This window comes from Aristolochia californica, unplaced genomic scaffold (genome assembly GCF_029961685.1).
Source record: "Aristolochia californica isolate CCGP_79_NKW_82.1479 unplaced genomic scaffold, dmAriCali1.0.hap1 SCAF_4, whole genome shotgun sequence".
Lineage (NCBI taxonomy): Eukaryota > Viridiplantae > Streptophyta > Magnoliopsida > Piperales > Aristolochiaceae > Aristolochia > Aristolochia californica.
Window position 1 is genome coordinate 272,226 of NW_027182103.1, and position 27,825 is coordinate 300,050.

A 27,825-nucleotide genomic window follows, 5' to 3' on the forward strand; every position below is an offset into this window, starting at 1 on the left:
AAATATACCGATTCCTCAGCAGAATTAAGAAAAAATTCACTGTAACGTTTTTCTACCTCGATTTTCCAATGAAAAACATCAGAATGTGATTTTCCACCCCTAATACTCGAAACGGAGAAGCTTATCGGGTTGCAGGTGACAGGAAACTTGGATTGAAGTCGCCGAACGCGAGAGTTTCGGGCAAAAACGAAGGAAAAATGACAAAAAACTATCATCCGATATATCGGCCGATATGGTACGATACATGATATGTTACGATACCCGATATATAGGCGATATATCGGATGAAAATAACGCCAGTTTCGGTTCTCTAGAATGGAGACTCTCCCTGCCTCTGCACTTAGAAAAGCTCCTTGCTACTGCCTTCCATGGTTATAGACCCAACCCTACCTCGGTTCCATGCCGCGAACGATTTCATGGGTTTGTTTAAAATCCATACGTAAGCTGCTCCACGCTGCAGATGACCCTTTCTGTGGAAACTTCTCTATTGTAAGTTGTACGTCTCTGTTCCGTCTCATCTTCTTTGTAAGAAATAAAACCAGGTGACTGATTACTCGTGTCTCTCTCTGATGCAGCCAGGTCAAGCCCGATTTGCGATCATACTAAGAAAGGTTGCGTTAATCAGACCCTATATAAGAATCTCACTAAAAGAAAATTCCAAAGTTCTATTTTAGTACTCTTGAGGAGATTTGAAGTGACTGTAATTCTCGTCTCAGCAAACACCCTTTGCTAATTACACAAATCAGATCAACTAAAAGTGAATATCTAAATCATCTTCTAATTTCCCTTATTAGTTTTGCCACGGCATTGAGAATATGATATAAAAGAATTTTGGCTGTGTTTTTCCACAGTAGACAAACTAATGGCCACTGGCCAATCAATTTATTGTCCTTTCGAAACTCTTGGAATCGGTGAAGACAAAACATTTTATTCATATAAAAAGCGGTACAACCTGCCAGTCAAGTTCACTTCCCAATATATTTCTTCTAATCTAAAAGCTGAACAGATGAATATTTTCCAAGTAATTTGAATTGCTTCTACCTGTCTTTATGCATGATAGGGTGAGTCGTAAACAGCTTAAAATTTAGTGACTGGATAATAATATCAATAACTATAATTTAAATTCGGGGCTCCAACACCGTGGGTCATCGTGCTTCTAAAAATTAAATTACACTAGCTTCCCAAGATGCCAACGCGGGAGAAACAAGACATCGATAAAAGTCCTTTTGCTCGGACATTACGAGGACGACCGAACAAAAGATCATTCGCGTATAACAGTAGCTCAGTTCCTGTCTCTATTTTCCAAGGAACATGAACTTGGATAAGTTGCCATTAAATGCACAGACAACGCCAGCTGCAAGCAAACATAGTAGTGAAGACGATGTACGAACTATTAAGAAAAGCCAAAAGCTTCAAACGCATATTTACCAGTTGTCATTTCTTGATATTATGTCATTTCTAAGAAAATCCGAAATTTACAACCGGGAAAAAGCTTCTTCTAGTTCAGGTGCCGGATCATCTCAAATAAAACGCCATTTCTCGAGCATAATCTCCGATTCTAGACACCCTTATCATCATCAATTCGACGTCGTCATTACCGTACGCGAATCCGACTCTACGCCCTACCATTACTTTCTACCAGTCTAAACATTGATGGCCAAAATAGATTATAACTGATCTAGGTTCAAAAAGACGATCAAGCACTGTAAACCCTAGACAAACAGCGACTTGGAAGTCTCAGGCAGCAGGTGCGTCGTCGCTGGACTGGTTGGATGCGGACCAAACAGCCCATAAGTTGCCGAAGGGGTCCTTCACCTTCCCGGAACGGCCACTCTCGTCCTCGGAGATCTTTGCCTCGACGACAGCGCCGGCCTTCACGGCATACGAGACGGCCGTTTCGACGTCCTCCGTCTCAAGGCGGAAGGTGAGCCCCGTCCTGCCCAAACCACACAAGAAGAAACAATCCCATCCAATCAGATAACGTTCAAGATCGTACGAAAGACCAATAAAACCTGTACAAGTTTCCTGTAAACTGTACGATAGAGTAAAACCAGATGCAACAGAATACTCTGTCAGCCTCCTTTCATTTTTTCGAAAGTCCATGGACCTCCCGGCCGCTCAAACGAGGTCGGTTAAGCGAGAACAAACAAATACATTAATGTGAATGAAGGGACAAATGTTTACCTACGTCCGTATGTTGCTAACTAAATGACAGTAAAGCATGTATCGCACAATAAAAAATTTAAAGAACACGGAAGCACATTTTCCGTTAGAAAAAACGAACGATCGTACCCGTGGAAATGGTTACCACTCATAAAAGTTGAAAAGAGGATACAGACGAAAAACAGCACCACAAGAGCCTTCAAAAGAGAGAGAGAGAGCGCAGTCCGCCCCCTACGTGGCAAGAGAGGGTATACCGAGACGGAGGAGGCAAAAGGATAAACAGAAGAAAGCAGAAATGAGAAGTAAGCGAATGAAAATGAACAAATAAGAAACGTACAAAAGAACATCAAAATAGAAACATAAGACAGCATCCTCCTTGCAGACAACAAGAAACAAGACAAAAATAATTACAAAAAGTTTTGAAAAACTGAAGACCTTCATGAATAGTCCTCCTAATAAAACAGCTCGAGACATGAAAAATAAAGAAAAGAAGCCACACAGAAGCAGTGCAACTGTCCAAGAAGCTAAGAAGAAAGACTCACGCGGTAGCGCAGCACTCAGTCTGTTCACAGACGATAAATGCAGAACCTCCGATCTGAAGCTCGCAGCTGAGAATCAGCGGCAACTCCTGCTCAGCCTTCCTCTTAGGATGCACCGCCCGTTTCAGCTCCTCGGCACCAAAAGCAGCTTTATAGAAAGCAATGGCTTCATTTGCCTTGGCCGCCGGAACGCAGATCTGCGGCTTCAGAGCGGAGAAAGCGACGGCCTTCGCAGCTGCGTTATCGGCAGCAGCTCCATTCTCCACCTCTTGAGCCATGGCGAGCGAAAGGAGCAGAGGAAACAAACCCTAACCCTAAGAAAGAGCAGTTAAAATGGAAGCTCAACAGGTTGCAGAATAATGTGCAATCACGTTTCGAAGCTGAGCTGATATTTATAGAAGTGGAGAGGCGAAACCGTTCGTCCCTCTGAAAAGGATTTATTGACCAGGAAAAAAAAGGGTAAAATCGCAGGCTCACGGTGCTGGTAAATTACGAGAGGCCATTGGCCTTCTATTGTACAGAATCTAATCGGTAGAAGCGACAAACAATAGGGGTAGTTGTGTAACTATATCCCTCTGCGGTACTAAAGTGTAAAAAAGTGATTTGAGCATGGTTTTGACGGAAAGAGAGAGAACCAGATGCTTTCAGTGAGGGCGTTTTAGGTATTAAAGATAAGCAATTATTTAATGGAAGTCCTCAAATTGTAGGGACTATGAGTGAAATTAATCTAAAATTAGATAATAAAAAATTATTCTTTAACCGTTTTTATTACTAAAAAATTAAAATAAAATTTTTTAACAATTTTTTGTCTTATATAAAAAAAAGGCCATGGCCTTTAAGTAGTTTACTGATAACAAAATGGCAATTCGGAAGAGGGTGAGGATTTTTGGCGGGAGGAGGCGGTAAGGCATGGTTAGGTTTCGAAAAGCTGACCGTGCTGTCCTTATCCTATTCCGTGCTCCAGTCCTCTGGCGGGCTGCAGTCTTCACCACCTTTGTCCTTTTTTTATATTTTAAAAATAAAAATATTATTATAATGTAGTTATATTTTTAACCTTTTATTAATTATGGTAAACGAAGCACATAGATCTTCGGACCATCTTAAGTTAGTTGGACCGTTGGATGTACTTTATTTAATATTTAATTAATGGACACGATTCTCGTAAAATGAAGGATTAGAAGACGATTTATTATATTAATAACCTCACATAAGTACATGCCTCAGGTATGGTCCATCGTCTCGGTCCCTTTTCTGAAATGTGTCATCTTTGTATTGGTTGAAAGATCGAAGAATTATTTTTTCAAAAAATTAATAAATATTATTTATCATATAATATTCGTTATAATTTTTGTATTTTGTGTTTGTGTAAAATAATAAATATTATTTATAATATTTATTATTTACACTAAAAATAAATAAAATTTGGTTTATTATGTTTAACAAACTTTATTTTTAAGTTTGAGCTCTGTCGAACTCAACTCAGCTGAGTCTTTATCGAGCTGAACTCAATCTGTTTGACCTCGTGTCACCCTAATCACACACTTTTCCTCGCATACACAGAACCCCTGGGCACCCACACAATGTACGATTACATTATACGGTAGATTTAGAAAATAATACTTATGTACGGCGGGTCAGACCAGAGACCACCACGTACCCTCCTGTCTTCTTCCTCAACGACGGCCTGAAAGAAGCCAAGGCAGATGATGATGCATCAGGCGGCGACCGCGCCACCGCACTGGTTTGCGGTGGAGCAGATGGCCCACACGTTGCCGAACGGATCCCTGAGCTTACCGTAACGACTTCCGCAACAGAGCCCCCCTTCGTCTTCACTGATCTCCTTTTCGACGGCCGCGCCGGCCTTTACAGCATTCGTGAACGCCGCTTCCACGTCTTCTGTTTGAAGGCAAAAACAGCTACAGCTCCTGTTCCGGTTTCCGACTCCAGCTAATTAGAACTTATATAAGAAGTCGAATAAGAAGGCTTTGAATTGGAAGATAGACAAGAAAGGATTTAAGCTTGATTACCCGGTCGAGCACTCCTGCGTCTCGTCGCAGACGACGAAAACAGAACCTCCGATGTTAAGCTCGCAGCAAAGGATGAGAGGGAGGTTGTGTTCCCCCTTCCTCTTCGGATTTATAGCTCGTTTCAGCTCATCGGCGCCGAAAGCGGATTTGTAGAAGGAAATCGCTTCTTCGGCCTTGGCGCCCGGAATACAGATTTGAGGCTTTAGAGCCATGGATGGCGTTCGGGGAGAGTTTTGATGGTGGAAGACGAATATAATATCTTATACCCACTTCATATTTAAACTTCAGAGCACCGGAAAAGCCAAAATGCTTGCACGTCTTGTTCTCTTTCTGGAATAATGTTAAGATAAGGTTTTCACCGGCCAAAATTGAAAGCGTGACTGTGAAGGCCAACCGTCTTCTTGTTTTTTTCTAATTTTGATTAGACAGATATTACACTCTTTCCTCAGTAGAATCATGCTACTTACTAGTCGGCCTTCAATTGCATTGAGGACTTATGTTATATCGTGCAAGCTGAAAATCATACCAAGCAAAAGTCATTATAATTTGTTTTTAGAGTGCGTGGTGGTCGGATAGGATCATATATATTTGGTGAGAATGAGACTTCAATTATTGTATAATAAAAACTCTCTTTCTCTCTCCAATACCTACGGTAAGAACAATTGGCTTAACCTAATCAAACCTAAATTTATGTAAACATATATCTATTAAGCTAGGCAAGGGGTACAAATTGTAATTCGGGGGATATTTATTTAAAAAAAAAATCTAAGGGGCACTACCTTGACAGTAAAAGTGGTAATTTTATTTTATTTTATTTTCTATGAAATATAGAGAACATTACTTTGGATATGTGAAGAGCAATTCATTCTATGATACGTCAATTTTTAACCTTGAGGACAAGGTAGATACTTAAAAATATTGGAACAATAGAAACCCAAAATTACCCCCAAGGAAGAAGAAGAAAAGTAGATTAAAAAAATAGAAATTGGTGAGGGAAAAACCCCTCCTCCCTGACTTTGACAACGGCTAACCAAAACAACCCAAAAGACCGGTTTGTTAAGTGTGAAAAGTTATCGCCTACAAGAGTGGACATAACTACTCTAACACCCACCCCGCCCATTTTTTACCGCTTCTCACGGGATTCAAACACGGGACGTTGCATGCCCAACTCTGATACAATGACAGTGGCTAGCCAATACAACCCAAGAGACCGGTCTGTTAGGTGCAGAAAGCTATCGCTTATAAGAGTGGATGGAACTACTCTGACACGGCCTCCTCGGTTACCTTGTGAAACAATATAGAGGTTACCCTCCTTTAAAAAATATTTGGGACTCTTGGGCTCCTTGATGGCTTTCCTAATTATCTAATTCATAATTAGACTATCAGTTTAGCTCTAATAAGCAAATCATGCTTAAATAAACTATTTAAACTTAGAATTCCTCGTAGAAGATGATTAAGGGGTGAAAAGAAGAAGAAAAAAGTTGTAGAGATAAGGTTTTAGAAAGAGAAGAGGATGAGTGGCGAATTTAGAGAAAAAATGAAGAAGATTAGGGTCATGAATTTGTTTAAACCCTTCCCCTTAAATTATATTTATATATATATATATAAAATAATAATATTACAAGAATAACCTTCACCTTAGTAAGAATGAATACAAAAATCAATAAAAAATATAAATCATAAACTAACTACGGTAGTCTTATCTTCATGAGATACTTTTTATTGACCATCATGCCACCATGTGGGTTTGAGTCCTCTCTGCATCGGTTTGGGCCCTTCTCCGAACATAAACAAAGACTAAGGTGCATTAAAATGTTATCCTAATTTGTAGGCAACGGTTTGGGCCCTTCTCCGAACATAAACAAAGACTAGGTGCATTAAAATGTTATCCTAATTTGTAGGCAAGGAAGACGTCTAGGTTTTTCAATATGCCTCGGGTTGGCGAAATCCAAGATGTGGCAAAATGATCTCCGTGAAACCCGCCGCCTCCGAGGTTGCGCATCCTTCTTTTGAGTGAGTCTATGGGTGATTGCACCGATGTTACTAAAATGATTCCTTTTCATTTTTGGTCTTGCAAAGCCAGGTGACTTGTTCAAGGCTAACCTTCTTACTTGTTAGCTTTTCATTGGTTGCACTCTCCAATGTTGTACTTGCCTTCTCTTCTTTTTATTCATCGTACGATCAAATCCCTTTTTAAGTTTCCAATTTCCAACACAAGTAGTCACCCTACTCGAAAATACATTGGCTGAAAACCAGCGGCCCCACCTTGCTTCGCGTGTATTTTTCTCCCTTTCGCCTGGTTGCGTACAGTCACGCGTGCGTACGTTTGCTTGGTGCGCCGTGCGCTACCTTATCCAAGGCACAGATTCGAAATCTGTCATTTGCTTCCCATTTGGAAGATTCCAGATGTTTTCTATTTTTTCTATTTTTTATTATTATCACTAAATTTATTTTTTCCTACTTTTTGATATTCTCCTTCTATTTGTATGGTTTACGATTACAGGTGCAAAAAGCGAGTGTGGCAGCTCCTCAGAGATGAGTGCGTTGGCTTCGACCTCCTCCGCGGTCTGCCGGGGCGGCACCTTCTTCGGAAGGCCTCACCACCACCGCGTCGATCGGCGGAAGCCGTCCTTGTCGCAATCGCACCGGCGTCAGATGGAAACACGCGGTACATTGCTTACTCTCTGCTGTTTCTCTGTAAATTTTGCCTCCTCTCCATCTTATACGTTGATGCTGCTTCTTAAGACATTCAATACTGTAGTTGTCTTTATATGGCGGTCGAGGTATGTGAATTATCGAACGTTTTGTGACGGTGAAGCTTACGTGTTTCCGTATTGCACTTTTTGGTCCTTGCGTTGTGTGGGGGTTCCGTACGTTTTTTTGGACATTTTTTTGTTGAATTTCTGGTGATTGATCGTTCGCGGTTACATGTTTCGTCGTTTGAGTTAATTGGTATTACTGTTTTTAGAAGTCATTTCAGTTTAATGCAAAACCATAAAAGCGGTTTACTAAAGCAGAGGATACGTTTATATTCACGAGGGACCGAGTACTTGACGTTCGTAGCATCCGTGTTGTCCTGACCGAATCGCTTAGTAGTGTCGATGGCTTCTACATTGCTTTGTGCTTCCTGATGGAAAAATGGAGAAAATTTGCATATCCCACAATTGTTATGTTAAGAAGCATAGCCTACACATGTAAGATGTAATTCTCTTTTCATCATGAAATCGCTTATAAGTATATGGCCATGACTATTAAAGAAGAACTCAGGGGAATTGTGTGTGTGAGTGTTTCACCATCTCTGTAGGCATGTGTCCTAGTTGCATGTATCTGAGAACGAGAGATTGAGACAGAGTCACTAGACACTCTTCTTACTATTGACAACGACTTAATGCCCTTCCACATCGAGGGGATGAAGAATCTGTTAGCAAAGAGTTGAAGGCGCAGGGAAGTGCTCTCAACCCTGTCACCATTGCATCACATTGACCAAAAGAAAAAGTAAACAAGTAGGATATTACCTGTAGAAGGTTTCCACATGAGCTATTGTAAAATTTCTTATGACAGCTCTCCCTGTGGTTGTCTAGGGTTGCCCAATGAGCTACCCTTAAATTTATTTTCAATCATCCATCAAGAGGAAGGGTCCATTCAGTGAGCATTGGTAGTGTGTGATTGACTATGTTTATGATCACTTTCCATTTTCTTCTTATGAGCAAGTTGAGAGGATTGGAGGTCTCGTGGAACTTGCTTGCCTAGAAGAGGACACAGTACATTGCGTCTTTGTTAACACCACCAATACACTTTTTCTTACCATCAAAAGTCTCCTCATTTATTGTTTTCCATACATTCCAAATGATGGGAACGATAGATAGCATCCAAAATTCTTTCCAGTTTTACCCTACAAGACCACTGTTCTAGATCTAGTAAAGCATGAAAGACTATGCTAGGTCAACCAGGCTTTAAATTAAAGCATATGAAGAACAGGAAAAGCTCATGAAACACCAAACTTTACTCAGCTGAGTCCAAACCCATCATATGCAAACGGTCCACGTTTCATCCTATACATTTTTCTTCCACAATTTATTCAATGTTCATTGTGTCCTTATAGCTAGTTCTTTCTTTTTGCTCTTTTCCCCAAAGGAAGCCCTGAATTTTTCTTACAAATCTTGTGAGCCAGCCTTTAAATCAATGCTAGAGACTTTTAGTACTTAGAAACCAAGCTAATGCATTAGTAAATCCACATTGTGTTGCCAAAAAAAAGGTTGAACATTCCTTGTTACATACCGGCCAAGATCTCTCTCTCTCTCTCTCTCTCTCTCTCTCTCTCTCTCTGTTCATCTAATTTAATTTTTTAAAATCCAAAAATGTATACTTTCTACTCTGCAATTCATACTGCATCCTGGTTGCTATGACTTTACGTTGTTCCTCCCCTCACAGCTTCTTATAACATAAATAATATACTTGTATAGCTTAGAATGAATGTCTGTTACTTTTTTGCATATGAGCAGTTGTGCATGACTCTAAAGGGACTGATGTGTCCTCTCCCACTACATCTGAAAAATCTGATGTGGACAAACTTGTTGATGGAATGGACTTTGGTGAGCTTTGCAATGATTTTGAGTGTATCAGTAGCCCCTTAGTGGAAGCCACTGCAAGGCAATTGGCTCGAGATATTCTAGAGCAGCGGGAGGATAATCGAGCGCTAGGAACTTTCTCCATTTCTGTGAAGTACAAGGTACTATTGTCTTTTTGTGTTGACTTTAAGATTTAATATTTGTAACTTTAATGTACTAAAAAAGAAAAAAAATAGAGACTTTGTTACCATGTCAGCAGCTTTTGTAGTTGAATTTGACCAAAAGGTCTCAGACATGCTTTGAGCTGATCTTTGAAAATCACAGAAACATGTTCACATAGACATGAGCTTTATCATCTATTGTATGTGTAACTTGTTTACACTTTTATGGAGCTAAGTTTCTTTTACTATGGCTTTTCCTTCCATTTTCACCCTTTGAAACTTTGGTGCTGGTGTTGGATTTACATGGTGAGTCTGTAAGTTCCCAAACTTGTAATTCATTAGTAGCTCTTGAAATGATCCAACTTTTGTGATTCTACTTAAATTTAAGTTGTCATGCCATTATCACATCATCATCTGTATCATGATCAGAATCTTGTTCCATTTGTACTGGGCATGGCTATGCAAGATCTGCCTTTATTCTACGTTATTTGTGTATAATATCAGCTAGAGTACTAGGATCGATTTTTTTAATAAGATAAAATATTCCAAATGGTTTAAAAGAATATGCTACTTGCTGTGAATGCTCCCCATGTTGTTCCACTTGGCTGATGCACTCTTGAGTTTGATGATTTATCTTCTGAGAATAACACAATTAAGGCCTGTGCTGAAAATCTTGCTGATTGGACAATCCTAAAACAGTGACATGAGACTTTGTCAGTTGAGTGTGGCTATTTCTGCCATTTTGGAGCACAATATCTCTCTTGGAAGGTTGTTCCTGCTATAGGTTTCAATTTGACCAATTTCTATGAAAATTGGTTATGAAATTTTTAAAAATTGTTACTTGTGTACCGGATTTAGAAAGGTAATAGAGGCCGCACATATTGTATATGACTACAACCTTCATTTGTCATTGTTCGCTAATTAGCCAAAGTCAAATTGGTCATGGTTATACTCCTTTAAGTCACATTTTTTTGAATCTGGTGAGTTTTATTGAAAAAGCAAAGCAAAAAAAAAAAAAAAAAAAGCACAACTAAAGGAGTGATCTAGTTACAACAAGAGATTGCATGGAAGCTCCATTTTTGGCAAAAGAATAAGTTGCAAAATTGGATAATCTCAGTACATGAGTCCAAAAGCAAATAAAAAGGGACGTAATGTCTCTAATGTCTCAAAAGGTGGTCCAATGTTGCATGGGGCTCGAGGAAGGGGGAGGAGCACTAGCATATCACCATACTTGAATCACCTTCAATGATGAGGGGCCAGAGATGATCCTGGAAGATGGTGAGGCCCTAGAGGAGAGCATAAGTTCGACTACTATAAAATCAAAAACACCCATAGGTTCTGAGTAAGAGATTAGGGTGGTACCCTTGGAGTTTCTAAAGACACAGCTAAAAGTTGAGTTTAGTCAGAAGTGCTATTGTCAAAGTTGAGTTTCAGCATACCAGAAGGAGGGGGTTTTCATTCTTGCATGGTGGGGCCATTGTTGGGCCGATCATCTGAGCAATGGCCCGTCGGCTATTGCAGAGGGTGGGACAGCCAAGGCAAATGAATTCTTTGAGCGAATGGATCTGGATGCAGATCTAACTGGTGATACTTCTAGAGATGTTGTCAGCACTGGCAAATTTGCAGTTGAAACGTCTATAGTTTCTTTCATTCCAACTGCCCTAGGGGATGAACACAAGGCAGAGTAGACAAGATAGCTTTTTCCATTTTGGGAATGGGTGAACAACATGAGGCATGGAGGCCTTGAGGGAGGCAAAACTGTAGACCAATCATGCTGAGAAGACAGGTCCAAACTTTCCATGCAAAAGGGTAGTGGAGAAGGATGTGGATCAGTGGCATTGTGTAGTGGGTAGAGGAGAATTGCCTCACCGTTAGAGGTTGTCCACGGTCAGGATTTTGTTGTGGAGGTCATTTCAGATAAACAACCTAACCTTGAGAGAAGCGGTAATGCACCGGGCTATCATAGCATAGTGAGTCTCATGAATGTCTGTCCATCTCGTGATGTGATGGTATGCAGAGGAGACGGAAAAGATGCCAATCAGCAGGTCTCCATACCAGTTTGTCCTCGGTGTTGTGTCTGATGTTGATGCGGCTCAGATCATCTAGGAGAGCACATACCTCGTGGGCTTCCAAATCATTTAGGCCACAACATGGGTGGAGATTTCAGCAATCATTATCATCCCAGGAATCGGCCACAATGATGAATGGGTGTCGATTGAGACAAAAAGGTGCAGGGTGGGAATCTTTAAGTGACGAGGACCCAATCCACAGGTTGTTCCAGAATTCAACACTGACTGTTACCAACAAAGAAGCTAACAGCAAAAGGCTGGAAGGAGGAGGTAGAGGCAGCGCTAGATAGGAGATAGTCTACATTGTGGCCCTCAAAATATCCACCAAGTCGAGAAGCTGCTTATCTTAGCAGCGACCATGCCTCTCCAAACAGATTTAGGAGAGACGTTAAACTTCCATAACCATTTAAGGAGGAGGGCAATATTCATGTCCTTGGTGAGCTTGATCCCCAAGCCGCTCATGATCTTTGGTTTGCATACGTCTTTCAAGCAAATGAGATGGTATTTGAATCCATCAGTAACCTTGCGCTAAACAAATGTCTTTTGATGCATTTGAGGCATTGGCAAATGATGCTAATTAAGTAAGAAAAGAAAGGAAGTGAATTGGGATGCCGACAATGCATAAATTTAAGAGAGTGAGACACCCAACTTTGGAGAGTAGTCGACACTGCCAAGTAGCTAAGCGACACACCATCCTCTCAATCAGAGGAGACCAAAGCCACTTATGCGGGCGACAATCGAAGAGAGGAAGACGCACGTAAGTGGTGAGAAGGATGGTAATGGAGTATCTGAGATAGCTTACCATGGACTGAAGTAACTTCGAATTAGTATGAAATCCTATGATAGTGGTTTTACTCCAATTTATTTTCTGCTCAGAGGTGAACTCAAAGAGGCCTAGGAGAGCTTTAAAATGTTTGATTTGGTCCAATGACCCATCACCAAACCATAGGGTGTGTTCAGCGAATTGAAGGAGGGGGATGTCAAATTCCTTCAATTCAGCCATTGGGAAAGAGGATCCCCTAACGAATTACTCGAGTGCCTTTAAAGTATCCACAAAGAATGCCATTAAGAAGTATGAATTAAGAGGCTGATGACATATAGATCCTGGTCCAGAGACACCAATGCCTCCCGAATTCATACACATGAGAATATAATCTAGGAGTTGCCTGTTGACATAATCAAAGGCCTTCTCAAGATCAATCTTCATGATGATTTTGGCCTTCTCACAATCAGGTAACGCTTTACAGACAAGTTACCTATCTTCCTATTAAGGAAATCAACAATCGCCTTGGGGATGAATCTAATTAAGCTTCAAATATCTAATCATCTTCTCATAATGCCCAATTTTCAGGCATTAGATAGGTTACTTAAGCCGTACACTATATTTCTCAATCTGGTTTCTTTTCATATAAAATGGGTTCCTTCAAAATTTTGAAAGAAAAGACATTTGCTGAACTTGAACCTCAGCATCCATAGAAAACTCGCAATTAGATACAGCAAATGTGGGTAATAATAACGATGCAAGAATATTGTATTTGTAGTCTTGAATTGTGAAGCAAGTTTGATCCATTTGAAGTACAGAAGTGAAGATTGATTCCTAAGAGGGTTATGATAATGATCGAATTGATGATCAGACATCAAGCAAAAATACAAAAAAAAATGGAGAAGGGCCTGGCAGGAAAGTCCAGTAGATGCTTCATTAGAGATTTAAAAATTTGAAAAGAAAAGTCTGTGGCGGTGTGGTCTCTGCTCACATGTCATCATCATTACCCAAGTGGTCTGTCTTTTCCTTTATGCTACTTTCACAGAGAATCTGTCACCGGAGCGACTGATTAAGGAAGAAGACCATGATAAGTGTCTCGTTGAGGCAACCAGTGGCTAGTACTCGGAACTCATTCACAAGATGTTCGACAAAATGCCCCAAGTGCGTCCCATGTGGTGCCTGAAGAACGTACCTCACCGACTCTCTTCCATTTCCTCACCACTCTTAAGCTCCTTACATTTTTAGCTCAAAACCATTAATTAGCAATTCGATTTAGTGGCACAGTCACAGTCAGTGATCATCTACAAAAGTCTTTTGATTTGAAAGGAAATGCCCCGCAACTGGGAATTCGGGAGGCTGTATAAAGAATATTGAGATATTTGAATGGTCACTTGGAAAATGTCTCTTTTTTAAACCACATAACCACCAGAAGATAGAAGTTTTTTTTATGTAGACTATGCAAGTTTGAAACTGGATAGAAAATCTACCACATGTTATTGTGTATTTCTAGGAGGTAATTTGATAAGTTGGAAAAACAAGTAACTAAATGTTATAGCTCGATCCAGTGTTGAACCTGACTATAAAGCTATGACTCGTACTGTTAGCGAATTAATGTGGATAAGATTTGTGGTCAAGGAGTTGCATCTACACTAGGATGAACTTATGACTATGTATTGTGACAATCAGGCAACAATAGTTATTCCAAAGAATCTAGTTTTCGTGAGAAGACTAAACAAATGGAGGTGGATTATCATTTCATTCGAGATGTAGTAACGAGGAAATAAGTTATCACTCCTATGTTCGATTTGGTGATCAAATTGAATATGTGTTTACTAAAGCTTTGGGTAAACGTGAGTTTGTGGGAATCGGTAACAGTTTGGGTCTTATGGACATATATGCTCTAGATAAAGGGGGAGTGTTAGAAAATCTATTGGGGGCAATTTGGTCATTTTACATCAGTTGATGTACTTGGAGTCTACATTATCTTATTCTACATGTTTCATTATGTCACTGGAATTAATTTCGTATGTTTTGATTATGTATATTGGGAGATATAAGGGTTTAAGTGATTTTAGGTGTATAGGGGCATTTTTGTAACTTTAACCTATTTCACTTAAAGAGATGGGGGGTTGAGGATGACCACTGACTAGACTCAATTTTGAAGTCTCTCCTCTTTTCCTCCTCAATCTTACATTTTTTCAAATATTATTCTGCAGGACCCACTCAGAGCTTTTACAGGACGTGAGAAATACAAGAGGCGTCAATGGTCAACTAATGCCTTGGATACACCTTCAGTAGTAAGATACTGCCATTTTCCTTGCATTATTACTGTTTCTTACAAGTGGCGTATTATTTTTACCTTTTTACGGTCTATTTAACCTTTTTTATTTTGTGTATAAACCTATTAAGCCGAAATATAAATCTCACTCCTATTGTTCACCTTTTTCATTGTCTCAGTCAATACAAGAGATGGTGATGTTGTCAACTAGTGTTTTGAGCATCAAATGGACAATAAAAGGGACACCTAAAAATGCACTTGCTAGAATAGGTGGGGACCTGATTATTCGTGTGAATTCTCGGTTCACATTAAATCAAATCAGCGGACAGGTTGTTGAGCATGAGGAGTTATGGGATCTGTCTGCATCTTCAGCCCTTGCTCAAGCATATTTCTGGGGCTCTCGAAGGCTTTTTGCTACTATTGAGACTGGAAGAGACGTGGCTGATACTTTCAAGGAACTGATGAGCAAGGCGTCAAGGGAAAAGGAGAACTTAGAGATGTACCCAGACCCTTCTGGTGACCCCACTAAGGTACTGTTTACATTATTTTAGGTGTTCTAATTTTCTTAAGCTTTATCTTTTTAAGAAATAATTAAGCCCATCTTCGAAGGGCTTAATCTTTTTCTCCGTATTTTTTTCTTTTTTCTATGTTATGCTTATCATTTTTCGACTTATCATAATTGTTGTTTGTGGTGGTGGTACTCTTGTTAGTGATGTTTTACTCATGTTCTTGTTAATCTTAAAGGTCATAAATTTTTCAAAATTCATCTTAATTAAGTATTTTTCTTGAGCACATATAGTTGATTGATAAAACTAAAATTCATCCCACAGCTAAATATTTAGTCTTATATGATGCTTGAGAATGACATTGTTGGCCTATTCATATTTTTCTTCTATTTGAAAATATATTTCTGTAGGCAACAGTAAATATTTTTTCAAGTTTTTATTATTTGTGGCACTTCCAAAGCACACACCCAAAGACGGGTCACTGTTTCTGCTAATTCATGTTTTTTTATCTCACTTATCAATAGGCTAAAACCACTAGAATAAACATATTAGCATTGCCTAACAACTCCATCTGGTACCTTTAAGGAAAAGCTAATCAGACTTCGTGGATCTGCAAGTGTTTCCCATTTGGGATGTTTATTTAGACTGGGAAAAGGCTAGACTGCTAATAGAAGGTTTTTGCTAGGAGTATAGATTTGACTATGAAGAAACATATGCACCATTTGGAAAATGGATAGCTGGTTATATTATTTGAACATTTGTTGTTGATTAATGTTGTTTTTTTTATTTTTCCTGGTGGTTCTCAATCTAGTGGATTGTGGAAATGACTTCTTTGTTGGGGCTTAATAATTTACTGCATTTGTTTGGCTGGGTTAAAGCATTGTGTTATCTGCTGGGAGTTCTAGCTTTAGAATTTTTTCATCTTGACACTATTGTCAGCTTCAGTTAGAGTTAATTAGAGATTGTTTGCCTCTACTAGTGGAAGTCATTAATGAACATATATGCTTATGCCTTTATTACCTAAGGAAAAATTTAAGCTGCCCTAGGAGTCTATTAATATTAAAAAAATTATGAATTTTTTAAATGTAAATTTTTTTATTTGTGATCCTTACACGATGGAAGCTTACTTAGAATTGAAGAATGTTGAAGCCACCAACCAAACATATGCTGATACGGTCTTTTATTATAATAACACATATCACACATGATATTGCAAATCACTTAATTACTAAATAAACTTGCCTAACACATTATTGATCTCACGTCACACACAAGATCTTTGCCTTTCCCCCTTGGTCCAGTTGTGTTTGCTGTGAAATGACAGCAAATATAGGGAGATCAAGATTCTGGCACAGGATCCTCTCTTGTTCTTATTCCCGTTTTTATTGGCATCAATTCTGTGTCAATATTATAATGTTTTTTCTTGAAGTTTGTCACCTTTAATATTTAATTATTTTCAGTAGTAGGAAATCATGGAGTGTCCAGTTATTTTTGTGTCAGACATTTGAGCTCATCTTTTAACTCTTGGATGTCCTTGAGGAGTTATGTTTATCTTCTAGAAATCAGGAAATTACAAAGATAAACTAATTAGTGAAACATCAAATGTCCCATGCAGAAACCATCTGACTTTTAAAAACCGTGTTTCTCCTGCTGTATTTTAAGCAATACAAAGCGTATCTGGATTTTTGCTGCAGGATGCTTGCTCACTGAGTCTAAAAGGACTTACCTTGTTGCTTCCTGGTCTAAGTATTTCTGAAAGAAGGCTTTTCTTGACACCCACTTACTACAGTTCTTTTTATAGGAATGACTAAGACACTAATTATTAAAGCAGCTGCAATGATTTCATCATAGTCAACTCCATACTTTTGGTAAAAAAATTCTCTTAGCAGTCTTGCCTTACTGTTGTTTTATAAGCGTCTGATTTGAGCTGCTTTTCTACAAGTGGTCAAATCTAGTTCTTTGGGACACCTAACAAATCCATATGGTATTTTACTAGTTTATTGACACATACCGCTCATGAAAGCAATTTTAAAGTGTTTAAATAAGGTGTGCCTGTTGATGTGCAAGGTTAGACATATTGTGCAGGTATATGGAATCCAATACGTGCTACCATAATATGCCATTACAGCATGTGGTATGTCAAACCATTCTGACAACATCAACGAGTCACTGGGAAATACTTTCAGATTTTGATAGTGGTTTCTTAGCTTTCCATAGTTCAAAAAACTGAAAAAAAAAAAAAAAAAAAAAGCTACTGCAAACATTTTCTGACCTCAAACATGATTATCAGAAATTGTAATTCATGCTCATCTCGGCTTAGAAACACTAATCTAAATTTTACTAATTAGACAATAATGTGTTTGGAAGTTTTTCACATGTGAGACATACATGTTACATTTCCGATCACCCTTGTCTACTATGAGTTTAGGCAAAATGTTCAACTCCGGGAAAGCATGTATAGACAATTTGTTTTGACAAGCATGTTAAAGGCTGATAAGTTAATGTATTGCATGTTTCTTTATTTTGAAGCCTAAGGGGCTTTTTTTTAGTGGGGGGGACTATTTGCTTTCTTATAATCTTTTCAACAGTCACAGCTCTGTTAGAAAGCATGAGGAATTTTGCTAAAAATATCCGCCATATATATAAATGTAAGAATTCATATGACAATTGGTTATGAAAAATGTTCTTCATGAGTTGGCTTTAGTCTGTTGGCTGTGTAAAAGTAAAAAATTGGTTAAGTAGACAGAAATATACAAGGATGATCCAGGTATTTGTCTGAGATTTTTATTAATCCTCATAAGCCTTTTTCTGGTAGTGATTATCCATAATTTGAAGCAAGCAATCCTATTTTGATATTTCAAGATGGTGACTACATTTTACTTACACATTGTGCTTTCTCTGATTCCAAGTTTTTCGAGAGGGATGATGGCCTTCAGAGGGATATGTACCAGATTGCTCTCTTCGTGGCAGTACTTTATTTTGTTGTACAGTTTCTGAGGACAACCCTTTGAGTTTCTGGAATGCAATAGTTCAGCTTGACCTTTTTGTACCTACCATATTAATTCTTTCTTCTGTATAGTCCTGTACCATAGCTTCCATTACCATACTCAAACAAAGGAGAGCTGATGAGGTAGCCATGTTCTTTCTTAAGGACAACTCTGTAGATGTCTGTAAACAACTTGCCCACTTAGGTATATTTGTGCCATGATTTATAGCTCTTATATTCTTGTATCACAATTGATTCCTCTACCCTGTCAAGTTGGTATATATGTTGATATATTTTGAATCGTCCATGTTCCTCTGTTGGTTTAAAGAGAACAAAATCTCATGTTTCTTATCTCTTCTCCTCTAGCTGGTTTATGACAATGACGATCCCCTCCAATGGGGTTTAAATTATAGTTTAATTCCCTATTGTTGATAATACATGTAACTGTTACTACATGTTATATTAGTTTTTATTTGCAAAACTAATATACCTGATAATTCCCCCATTATCTGGTATACACCTAAGCAGTATTCTTGAACTTCTAAATAAACACTCGAATAGCTAAATTACAATACAAATTTTTTTCTCTGAAATGAACAACAACTCAAACTACCGAATTCAAAAAACCACCAATTTCTTTTCCCATAAAAGTACAACAGCTACATTTGTTTTACATGCAACATTGCAAAAAACAGTGAATTCGAATGCTCTGGTTGATCCAGTTACTCGGAAACAGCTCGCTTTTGCAGTCACTCTTCCAACTACTGATAGTCATCAGGATGCAAGGCTTAACCAAGTAAGGAGAACCGCAATTAAAGTCATTCTACCCACATTAGCAACTGATGTTGCTTCAGAAAATCTCACTCTCTGGGACTGCTGCCTGTTTGGAATATGACGAGTGGATTTTGTCAGAGCAAGCGAGAAAAGACGTTATAACTCATGAATTAGACAAGTAAATAAAATCTAAAAAGGTTGCTAGATAACGTCTTACTTTTGTAAACCCGCTAGCAAGCCACAGTAGATGGTATTATCAGGCAAAGGAAGCTCAGTCTTGTTGTTGATCTCTTGGTTGACCACACTGAGGTAAGTTTCCTGACCTAGATACCATGATTTCAAGTCCTGGGACCGAAGGTTCCATAAACCCACATTGTCAAGAGAAACAAGGATAGCTGTCCATGCTCCGGGAAAGACCTGCAGTATAAAGTATGATACCTAAGTGTGTATCCGTACGGATATAATTGGGCCTATGTTACCATTTGAGTTGGTTTAGGTCTATGCATTCTTGACCAGGCTTTCAGTATATCGTAAATCAGATCCGGGAGATTCCCCGTTAGCCTTGTTGATCCTAAACTTGGTTTTTCTTTTCTTTGATTTTAATTTTTTAACCCAATCTTTTAGCCTTGAGTCCAAGTAAATAAGAGACTCAGCTAATCACTTGGCTGTAGTCTATGCCTATCATATTACCATTGTAATGCTCAGAACTTTTGCAATAACCACCAAAGAAAATAAATATCCAAGAAAAGCAACCTGATGGTCTGGTAATGATCTTACACATGTTTTCTCTTGCTTTTTATTGTTTCTATGTCTAGTTTCATACATCACTAATCAATTTTTTTGGAGTTCCATATGACTATAACAAAACATGTAAAAAAAATTAGAACAAGACAAACTTCTGAGACTTAGGATGGACAAAAGAAACACAAAAATTTACTTGACCAACAGCTCTAGGCTTTATGATTGTTCAAGTATCATACCTGGGTTGTGCAACGAGCAACTCCATCCCATTTGTTGTAAGTGCCCCTACTATTTTCTGTCCACACTCCATAATCCATTCTGCATAGAGATGGAAAAGGAAATGTATTTAAGAATTTAGATGCACAAGTAGAAATTCAACAGAACAAAAAAGTGGCGTACTTTGGAGCTTACCCTACAATAAAGAAAGCATACCCATCCAAGTGATAGCTCTGAACAATAGAATCATTGTTTTGGAAAATAATTTCTGTGAAACCTCTGTAGGTACCATTAATGACTGAAGTGTCCAATTTTGCAGGCCTGTTCATGAATCTGTTTGGGAAGTCAAGCTTGTAAATTCCAGGCACACTAAATTGTTGAGCAAGCTTTAAAGGAGTATCGGGCGCAACATAAGAAAGCCCATTTAGAGTAGTACGAACTTGTCCATTTATAAGCTCTGGGGCTCTACTCAGAAGGATGTACACATCGGTCACTGTGATCTGACCATATTTAAAGGATCCCTGGGGATTGGGTCGAGCAGCCCCTGCTGAAACATTCCATCTATCCAGATGGAAAAATGAAATTATTAGAAACGGCAGGCAATATGTCTATATATATTCATTTAGATGCCATCATAAATATAGAGCAACCTACCTGATGGACCTTGCTTGATTAATAGAGAAAAAAGTGTCATACTCATTTGGAGGATCTGGAAGAGGACCAGCCGCAGGGCCCTGGGAATTAGAGTAATGTAGGATTGCAACTCCAGTGACCCGGTCCCAGTCACTTCCATTGACAAAGCGAGCACTAGCAACAATGTAGTAATCACTGCTAGCATTTTGATCCATGGTAACCAAGAAAGAGTACGACTGACCCACATGGATGTCCATGTTAGTATAGTTCTGCTGAACAGTGTAGGACCCTTCGGTCTCAACAAGAAGCAGATTATGGTTCTGAATTCTGAAATTCAGGCTGGTTGAGATGCCAACATTGTGAACCCGCAGACGGTAAGTTTTACCTGCATAAAGGGAATGGCCTTAACATCGTTTGTAGCAAAAAAAAGCCTACACTGTGGGTGACATGCATAATCTCTCCTTGGCTGTATATATTAAGAAAAATAATGATGAAATTAACCCCTTCCCTCATCTTTCAATCAACCATATGTCTAACATCTCAATTTCTTTGTTCAAAGAGCTAATGATATCCCACAAGATCACATACTCAACTGAGTAAACAAACAAATTGCAACAAAAGCCTACCTGGTTCAGTGTTTATTTGTTCATGAGAAATGCCAGAAGGAACAAGAGAATCATTGTAACGATAAGGTCCATGTCCGTTGATGAGTACCCCATCAGGCATCCCAAGATCATTACCATCTTCGAGAGCTTTCCTCAAGTCCTGTGGTCCTATTGAGTTAGTAAACTTCAAAGCTGACCAATGAAGGTAAAGATGCATCATGTGTATTATCTCAACATATAAGTGCCAGAAGAACAACTGCTCTGACCTTGTGACTTCTGGTGTACCAGTCACCAATAAATATTGTTATGTCTCCATCTGGAGTCCCAAAAGGTACAGGAATCACTTCTCTGTTGTTTATAATTAACCCACCATAACCACCGGAAGCTTTCAGGAATTTGATAGAAGGAAAATAAAAGAAACTCCCAATTTGATCTTTGACTTGAAATTGATAAGTCCAGTTCCATCCAGCTGGAATTGGACAATTCGTACCCAATACTCCATCCTGCCAAGAGTTTCTCCTATGCTGCACTCCATTCCTACAAGTGTCATAATCATGTGTCAGCATTTTGGCATATTTATAATCTCATTCTTGCACAAAAAAAGGATGGGGTGTCAACGCTCAAAGTGTGTTTCCTTCACCAAGCATAAATCAGAGCAAAAAATCTAAAAAAAAGTAACTATGAGGAGATATATTACCATGTGATAAGAAGTGGCTCATCCAAATTGTTATGGATATTGACGACCACATTCCAGTTTGTAGTTACATTGACTATTGGTCCAGGAAATTGCTTATTTATACTAATCACCTGCAATTACATTAAGACTTGAGTTTGAAATTAATGAGAAATGAGGTTTAGTCTAAAAAATACTGGTAGAAAACACATTTTATAAACATAATAGTTGCATAAAAAGCCCAAGGAGAAAGCTTTGAGCCATAACTTAGCAGGTCAAAAGCAAGAATGTGCTAAAAGTTAAAGTATCCACCAATAATCAAGTAGTTGGCGTATAGTGTATAATGAAAGATGCTGCGAGATTATGCTCCATGCCAGATGACATCAGAATCACCAAATGAGACTTGCAAAGAAATGGATCAACAGAAAAGTACAGCGACTAGATAGTAGTGGTAGGCATACATTGCTAATAGACAAGCTGGTCAAGATACCAATAGACTCCATTCTAAAGCAAATGGCCTTATGTAGCAGTCTAGCAGATATTCAAGTTGCTTTTACAATGAACCATGACTGGGTTCTCACTTGTATAGTTATTTAAACTTATTTATTATTTGCAGATGAAGCAAACTGATTTCCATCAATGGTTGATGAACTATACCCTGAACTTCAACTCTGCATTAGGACATGAAAAGTAACTTTTTACTTGCTAGGCGCAAGAAACACTCTCTTAGTCCCTGTAACATTGACCTGATTAGTAATATGTTTCTTTTTCTTTGACCCCTCACCAGCTACAAACAAGTGGTCGCTCGGGCAATTTCACACAAACCAACCCTTTTCACCCAATGTTCTTGACTCATAAGTGTCCTGCACAAGTTTGGTTCAGAAGGGTCTTATCGTCATCAAGTGTGTCAGTAGTAAACCATTGAGCCAAACGATTCACTATAAGCACTTGCAACATAAATCTTTGAGGAAATACATCTACCACCAAAGCTCAAGTTAGAGTAGAAAGGCCTAACCCAAGTTCTTATGGTAGCTGTGGATCAACGTATTGCCGATGTGGTTCTATTCTTATTAATTTATAAACAGATAACCAAATGTCATTAGTAGAATCCACATTTATCAGAAAACAGACGCCCCTAATTTCGTTTTGATTCAGAAATTCCAGATAATCAAAGTTATAATCAATCTTCAGAAGCCAGCACCATTCAATTTCCAGTTAACGACAAGTAGTTGAAGGACTTTAGCTTTTTATGACATCTGTTTATGAATCCAAATCTATGCTACAGTTACTCAAGCATAGTCTTTTAAACTGACGGAACAAGGTTTCGCACTGCATTTGCCTCCTGACACTACATCACCCCAGCAAGTGTTGGAACAATCCACTAGCAAATAAAAGAGAAAAAAAGAAGAACACAAGCAAATGCCAAAAGTCAATAACAGCAAACTACGAGATTCTATATTCTAAAACAGCGGGAAGCTGGTCATCACGGAAAGAACGTTCGTGATTTTTCTCCAATTGATAGAAAGAGGGGCGTTAAGGGGTACCTGCTGGTTGACTCCAAGTGGTGAAGTAGTGATGTATGAGACATCCCAATCGAAGAAAGCAAAAGGGTCACCGCCCAGAGCGAGCTTGAATAGGTAGATAAAGCAGGTAAGGAAGAACATTTGGTCTGACAGCTCTCAGTAATATCTTTCCTGAGAACCAGAACTCGAAACTGAGTTCTTTCGATATGAGCACTTGATGCTGCAGCAGCTGAGAGTCTGAGACGGTAGCATCAGGATTACTGAGGAACCCAAAAGGACAAAACCAAGAGCAGGCTGCCGTTGCGACAAGAGGCCAGAGGAAGAATGGGAACGCAATAGCTTTAAAACAGCTAAGCCAAGGTGGGTCGCACGGCTGCCCTGCTCGTTTTTCAAAAAGTCATGACCAGGGTCCCGTCTCCACTAGAAATGGTACAGAAGGAAAGTGTTTTTTTCTTTTTAAATGTTAATGCTAACATTCCCAACGTCTTCACTCTCCAGTCTTCAGTTTTAAATCGCAGTAATTCCCAGGCGCTCTGCTGTAAGAGCAGGATTTCCTTCAATTTCAAGCTTCTAACGCTAAGCAGAAATCTATTCTTCCTTGTGGGAATAAAATAACTACACCAACCTAGAAGCTGTTGCTTCCCCATAAAAAACAAATAATGAAAAAAGGGATTATTAGCTGATAACAGTTTCCTCTCTCAGTTGCAATGATCAAGATTTTGCACGACAAGAGAACATCACGTTAATTCTTAAAAGTACAGGAAAACAAGTTCAAATTCATTACTAGCTGTCCGCTAATCTGTTGCATGGGTCCGACCACGTGAATGAAACTGTGTCACTATTTCACTTTTTCTGATTTCTACGAAGGCATCAATTTTATTCTCCTTCCAGCACCTGAAGCCAAAATAGCCAATGCAGCTGCTCTAAGATTAATACTATTTTACATTTTATTATGACTTTAATATCTATAAAATAGATAAATTAATAAATATAAATATTTCAATCAGCCGTCTTAGCTCAGCTGGTAGAGCGCATGGCTTTTAACCATGTCGTCGTGGGTTCGATTCCCACAGACGGCGATTTTTGTCGAAATTATCTTTTGCAATTGCAGAATTTGAGTGCATCTTCTGGGCTTTAAAATTTTATCCTCACTCAGATAACTCTGACCTCGATTTCATGAGGACTAGTCAATCCTATGCCAAGCGGCATAACCATACTTGGAATAAATCCTCATCAAAAGACGATTATCAGAATATTTGTTGTTACTTGTGAAAAGCAGTTTTGGTTGGTCACCCAATATTACTTGCTTTAGCAGGTGTTTGATTTATCATCAAGGTCTAAATCAACATTGTTACAAGAAGAAAAAAAAATGGTCTCCCACAGAAAAGCATCTTTAAACAGGACATCCCCTCATTCACCCAGAAATTTGCTTTGCTGGTAGTGACTCCAAAGAGAATATAACAGTCGAGAGTGAAAAGGATTTAAGGACAATTTCATCAGGCAATAGCTTCTGATGCAAAATCCAGTGAGAACAAAACAGATCCTCATTCTACACAGATTACATCCAGCAACTCCTTACAATTGGGACTAACTTCTATGTTCTCCATCTTCGGTCACCGCCTCATCAATGGGCTCTTTTGCCCAGCAGCGGCATATGTCCTGATCAAGGACTCGAACACTTTCTCCCCCTTCTCGCACTCTGCCTTGTCAAGAATCTCCAAAAGCCCTTCAGCACCTTCAACATCTTTCTCTTGCAGAAAATGAGACGTAATTTGATGAACAACATCTCTTGAAGGGACCCACTTTCCACTATCCCCTCTTCCAGCTTCAATCGCATTTGTGAGGCACTTAACTGCCAACTTTATGTTCCCTTTCCTCAAATAATAATCCACAAAAATCTCCCACGTTTTGCTATTTGGCTTTGCTTTTCTCCTTATTGCATGATTCTTCATCTTCTCAGCCTCATCCACCATATCTGCTTTAGTATAAGCTGCAATTAGAGCATTTGCTAAACGGATATCATAAGTTTCATATGAACTCTCCCATTCTTTAAAAATTTTTACTGCTCCAGGTAAATCGTTCAGATTCACTAAAACCTGAACCAAATTAAGATAGCTTATGTTTGCCGTTTTTGGAAAAGCCACTTTTAGAGACCGCCAAACTCGATATACTTCAACTAAATTTCCAGTGCGACCTTAGAGAGTTAACAGAAACTGGAAAGCTCCAAGGTCCTTTCCTGCATTTTTCTTTTCAAGTTCTTTAAGCGCCACCTCTGCCTTCTCAAACATACCAGCATCAACATAAATTGAAGCAAGATTGCTATATGTTGTCCAATCAGCAGCAACTCGTCCATCCCTTTTCATTTCCTCGATAACTCTCTCAACCCCATCAATGTCATTAACAACAGCAAGCCCCCTCATCCATACATTATAAGTGTAGCAATCTGGCATCACCTCCGATGCCTTCATCTCCTGTATAATGGATGGAATCTTTTCAGGTTGGCTAGTTTTGGTGTAAAGTGTCATCAAATTGTTATAGGCCATGGAGGTTGAGGCAAAACGAAGTTCCTTCATCTTTTCCATGAGGGCCTCTGCCTTTTCTGTCATTAGCTCCTTACAATAGCAGTTGAGAAGTGCACCATAACATAGTTGGTTTTTCACTGTCTCAGGGAGGTCCACAAAGTACTTCTCTGCAGAGGAGATACCGCGAGCTTTGGCAACAAGATCTATTTGGATTGCGTGATCACTCACTGTCAAGTTCATGCCCCTTTTGGCCATAGCTTCTGAAAGCTGTAGAAAAAGAAATGGATTGCCATCATCTGATTTACAATGCCACCAGGAAACATCAAAGAGAAAGTACATAATCTTTTCCCTACAAAAGAACACCAAACTTAAAATCTACAGTTCCCTTTTACCCCAAACATATGTTTAAAGATTTGCCCTTCCCAGTATTATAAATTCCCTTTTTAACTTTTCATTATGAGAGAATAGATGTATTCTAGGGAACAAATAAAAAAATTATGTACGAAATTAGACACATACATGAAGATAATGCCAACAAACACACCTACAGAGAGGTCTTTAAATTATTTTTTCTCCTCCCATACTCAAGAAAGTATGATGTGACAAACAGCATATGGCTCACAACGGGTAAGACGTTTCTCCATGGTAACAGTAATAATAAGACCAAAAACATGAGGAAACATATGACAACATAAGATGAAAACAATTCAAAAATTCAAAGCAAATAAAAATCTATTGAAGTTCATAGAAATCTCAAATCCATCCTGAAAAGGAGCATATGTGCCAAGAAATCTAAAACTCATACCGATCTTTATCCATCTTACCTTTAGAGCAGTTCCATATCTCTTGCGCTGTCGGAGCTTCTTGACAGACATACCTACCTCTCATTTGTACACGCTCTTGTGACTCTTAAGAAACTGGTTCAACTCCATGCGGACACTCTTATCAGAGCTCCCTTGTCTGAAGAGCCTGTTGTACAGAGCCTCCTCCAAATACTTCTTAGAGCGCTTTACAACAGATTGCCTCATTGACGGGGGAAACTGTGCCATTTCCCTTTAGTTGTATCCCTTTTTTTCCTTCTTTATCTAAAATTTTTCACAAAGCAGTATAGGAGATTTAATGATAGAGATACCAGTGATGAACTAATGTTACAACTGATTTCCTTTTATCATAATTATCATCATATTTTTTTAACAGCATAAAAAGTTAAATTTTTAAGAAATGTATGAAATATGTAACATTAAAAATGATAAAAATATATAAACAAAAAGAATGGAGCTTTGTGACGCCAATGGGCCAGTTACGAAATCAACTGAAAGAAAATTTGTACAAATCAGACTTCTCACGGGAGGTCAAGCATACGTACAAGCCACAGGTCAGGGGAGGAAAAGGAAAGAGTAAAAAGAAAAAGGAGAGAGAAACTAAAAATTCGAAGGAAGAAGAAACGAAGTTTACATTCCATACGAATCGGCATATATTATATACATTAAAACGAAAATGCAGCTGAAGAAAAAGAAGCTTTCACAATGTATTCACTCGGTTCGATTAACAGAGAAAAGTGAAATGAACACAGAGATACAAAATTCATACGATACACTCGTTACATATAATCGAACTATGTATCAATGCCGGTCAAATAAATCAGCTGATATCTAACTGATATTATAAAGTTCTCATCTAGCAGCCTACCAAACTACCCATAATATGCTCGGAAGCAAGCATGTCATTTCAGTTGACATACACTAGATCTTAGAGCACCATAGAGATTGGTGCATCGTCATATCAAATAAACTGTAAAAAGAGCGTTAGAATTATGGTTTTAAATAGATAATTTATAAAATAAAATTACCATGATATTAGAGGCGTGGGGCCCACTTCTAGATGTTGTCATTGGATGTTCAGTACAGGGAATAATGGCTAGCACATCCCCCTGTAGAGGTAGATTAAATGGGTACATTGACTTAGTGGACACATCCCTTGGGACTAAGGAGATATGTCTCTCTTGAGGGGATGTATCCCTCCTGAGAGGATGTATCTCTTCTAAGAGAATGTGTCCTTATGAAAAGTCATTAGTGCAC

At 38.7% G+C, this 27,825-nt stretch overlaps 3 protein-coding genes, 1 long non-coding RNA gene, 1 other non-coding gene and 1 pseudogene across 5 annotated transcripts; 2 read left to right on the forward strand and 4 right to left on the reverse strand.

The window, feature by feature from the left end:
- Positions 1-1,386: 1,386 nt before the first annotated feature.
- Positions 1,387-3,052, reverse strand: LOC137963553 (uncharacterized protein At5g48480-like). Its single transcript, XM_068810675.1, has 2 exons — positions 2,706-3,052; positions 1,387-1,936 (listed from the first exon to the last, which is right to left on the reverse strand). The coding sequence occupies exons 1-2, from the start codon at positions 2,978-2,980 to the stop codon at positions 1,738-1,740; spliced, it is 474 nt and encodes a 157-aa protein (XP_068666776.1). The 5' UTR covers positions 2,981-3,052; the 3' UTR covers positions 1,387-1,737.
- Positions 3,053-4,114: 1,062 nt separating this feature from the next.
- On the reverse strand, positions 4,115-4,961 carry LOC137963912 (uncharacterized). Its single transcript, XR_011115256.1, has 2 exons — positions 4,730-4,961; positions 4,115-4,627 (listed from the first exon to the last, which is right to left on the reverse strand). It is a non-coding gene; the product is annotated as an uncharacterized lncRNA (long non-coding RNA).
- Positions 4,962-7,257: 2,296 nt separating this feature from the next.
- LOC137963954 (uncharacterized) lies at positions 7,258-18,411 on the forward strand. The gene is made up of 5 exons (XM_068811185.1): positions 7,258-7,397; positions 9,232-9,458; positions 14,507-14,587; positions 14,748-15,098; positions 17,984-18,411. The coding sequence occupies exons 1-5, from the start codon at positions 7,265-7,267 to the stop codon at positions 18,083-18,085; spliced, it is 894 nt and encodes a 297-aa protein (XP_068667286.1). The 5' UTR covers positions 7,258-7,264; the 3' UTR covers positions 18,086-18,411.
- Positions 18,412-18,558: 147 nt separating this feature from the next.
- Positions 18,559-23,553, reverse strand: LOC137962253 (monocopper oxidase-like protein SKU5). The gene is made up of 9 exons (XM_068809016.1): positions 23,247-23,553; positions 21,727-21,836; positions 21,296-21,566; positions 21,051-21,189; positions 20,446-20,809; positions 19,987-20,352; positions 19,815-19,893; positions 19,052-19,251; positions 18,559-18,940 (listed from the first exon to the last, which is right to left on the reverse strand). The coding sequence occupies exons 1-9, from the start codon at positions 23,364-23,366 to the stop codon at positions 18,835-18,837; spliced, it is 1,755 nt and encodes a 584-aa protein (XP_068665117.1). The 5' UTR covers positions 23,367-23,553; the 3' UTR covers positions 18,559-18,834.
- A 678-nt stretch (positions 23,554-24,231) lies between these two features.
- TRNAK-UUU (transfer RNA lysine (anticodon UUU)) lies at positions 24,232-24,304 on the forward strand. The gene has a single exon. It is a non-coding gene; the product is annotated as a tRNA-Lys (tRNA).
- Positions 24,305-24,769: 465 nt separating this feature from the next.
- On the reverse strand, positions 24,770-26,796 carry LOC137962066 (large ribosomal subunit protein mL101 (rPPR4)-like; annotated as a pseudogene).
- Between the last annotated feature and the right edge of the window lie 1,029 nt (positions 26,797-27,825).

Excerpts from the sequence above, each read along its gene's own strand:
- LOC137963954 (XM_068811185.1), top strand. The coding sequence starts at position 7,265 with ATGAGTGCGTTGGCTTCGACCTCCTCCGCGGTCTGCCGGGGCGGCACC. Across the intron at positions 9,459-14,506 it reads CCATTTCTGTGAAGTACAAG|GACCCACTCAGAGCTTTTAC; the intron begins GTACTATTGTCT and ends ATTATTCTGCAG. Across the intron at positions 15,099-17,983 it reads CTTCTGGTGACCCCACTAAG|TTTTTCGAGAGGGATGATGG; the intron begins GTACTGTTTACA and ends TCTGATTCCAAG.
- LOC137963553 (XM_068810675.1), bottom strand. The coding sequence starts at position 2,980 with ATGGCTCAAGAGGTGGAGAATGGAGCTGCTGCCGATAACGCAGCTGCG. Across the intron at positions 1,937-2,705 it reads ACTGAGTGCTGCGCTACCGC|GACGGGGCTCACCTTCCGCC; the intron begins GTGAGTCTTTCT and ends TGGTTTGGGCAG.
- LOC137962253 (XM_068809016.1), bottom strand. The coding sequence starts at position 23,366 with ATGTTCTTCCTTACCTGCTTTATCTACCTATTCAAGCTCGCTCTGGGC. Across the intron at positions 20,810-21,050 it reads ACAAATAAACACTGAACCAG|GTAAAACTTACCGTCTGCGG; the intron begins GTAGGCTTTTGT and ends CCCTTTATGCAG. Across the intron at positions 19,252-19,814 it reads TTGCTCGTTGCACAACCCAG|GTCTTTCCCGGAGCATGGAC; the intron begins GTATGATACTTG and ends TTTATACTGCAG.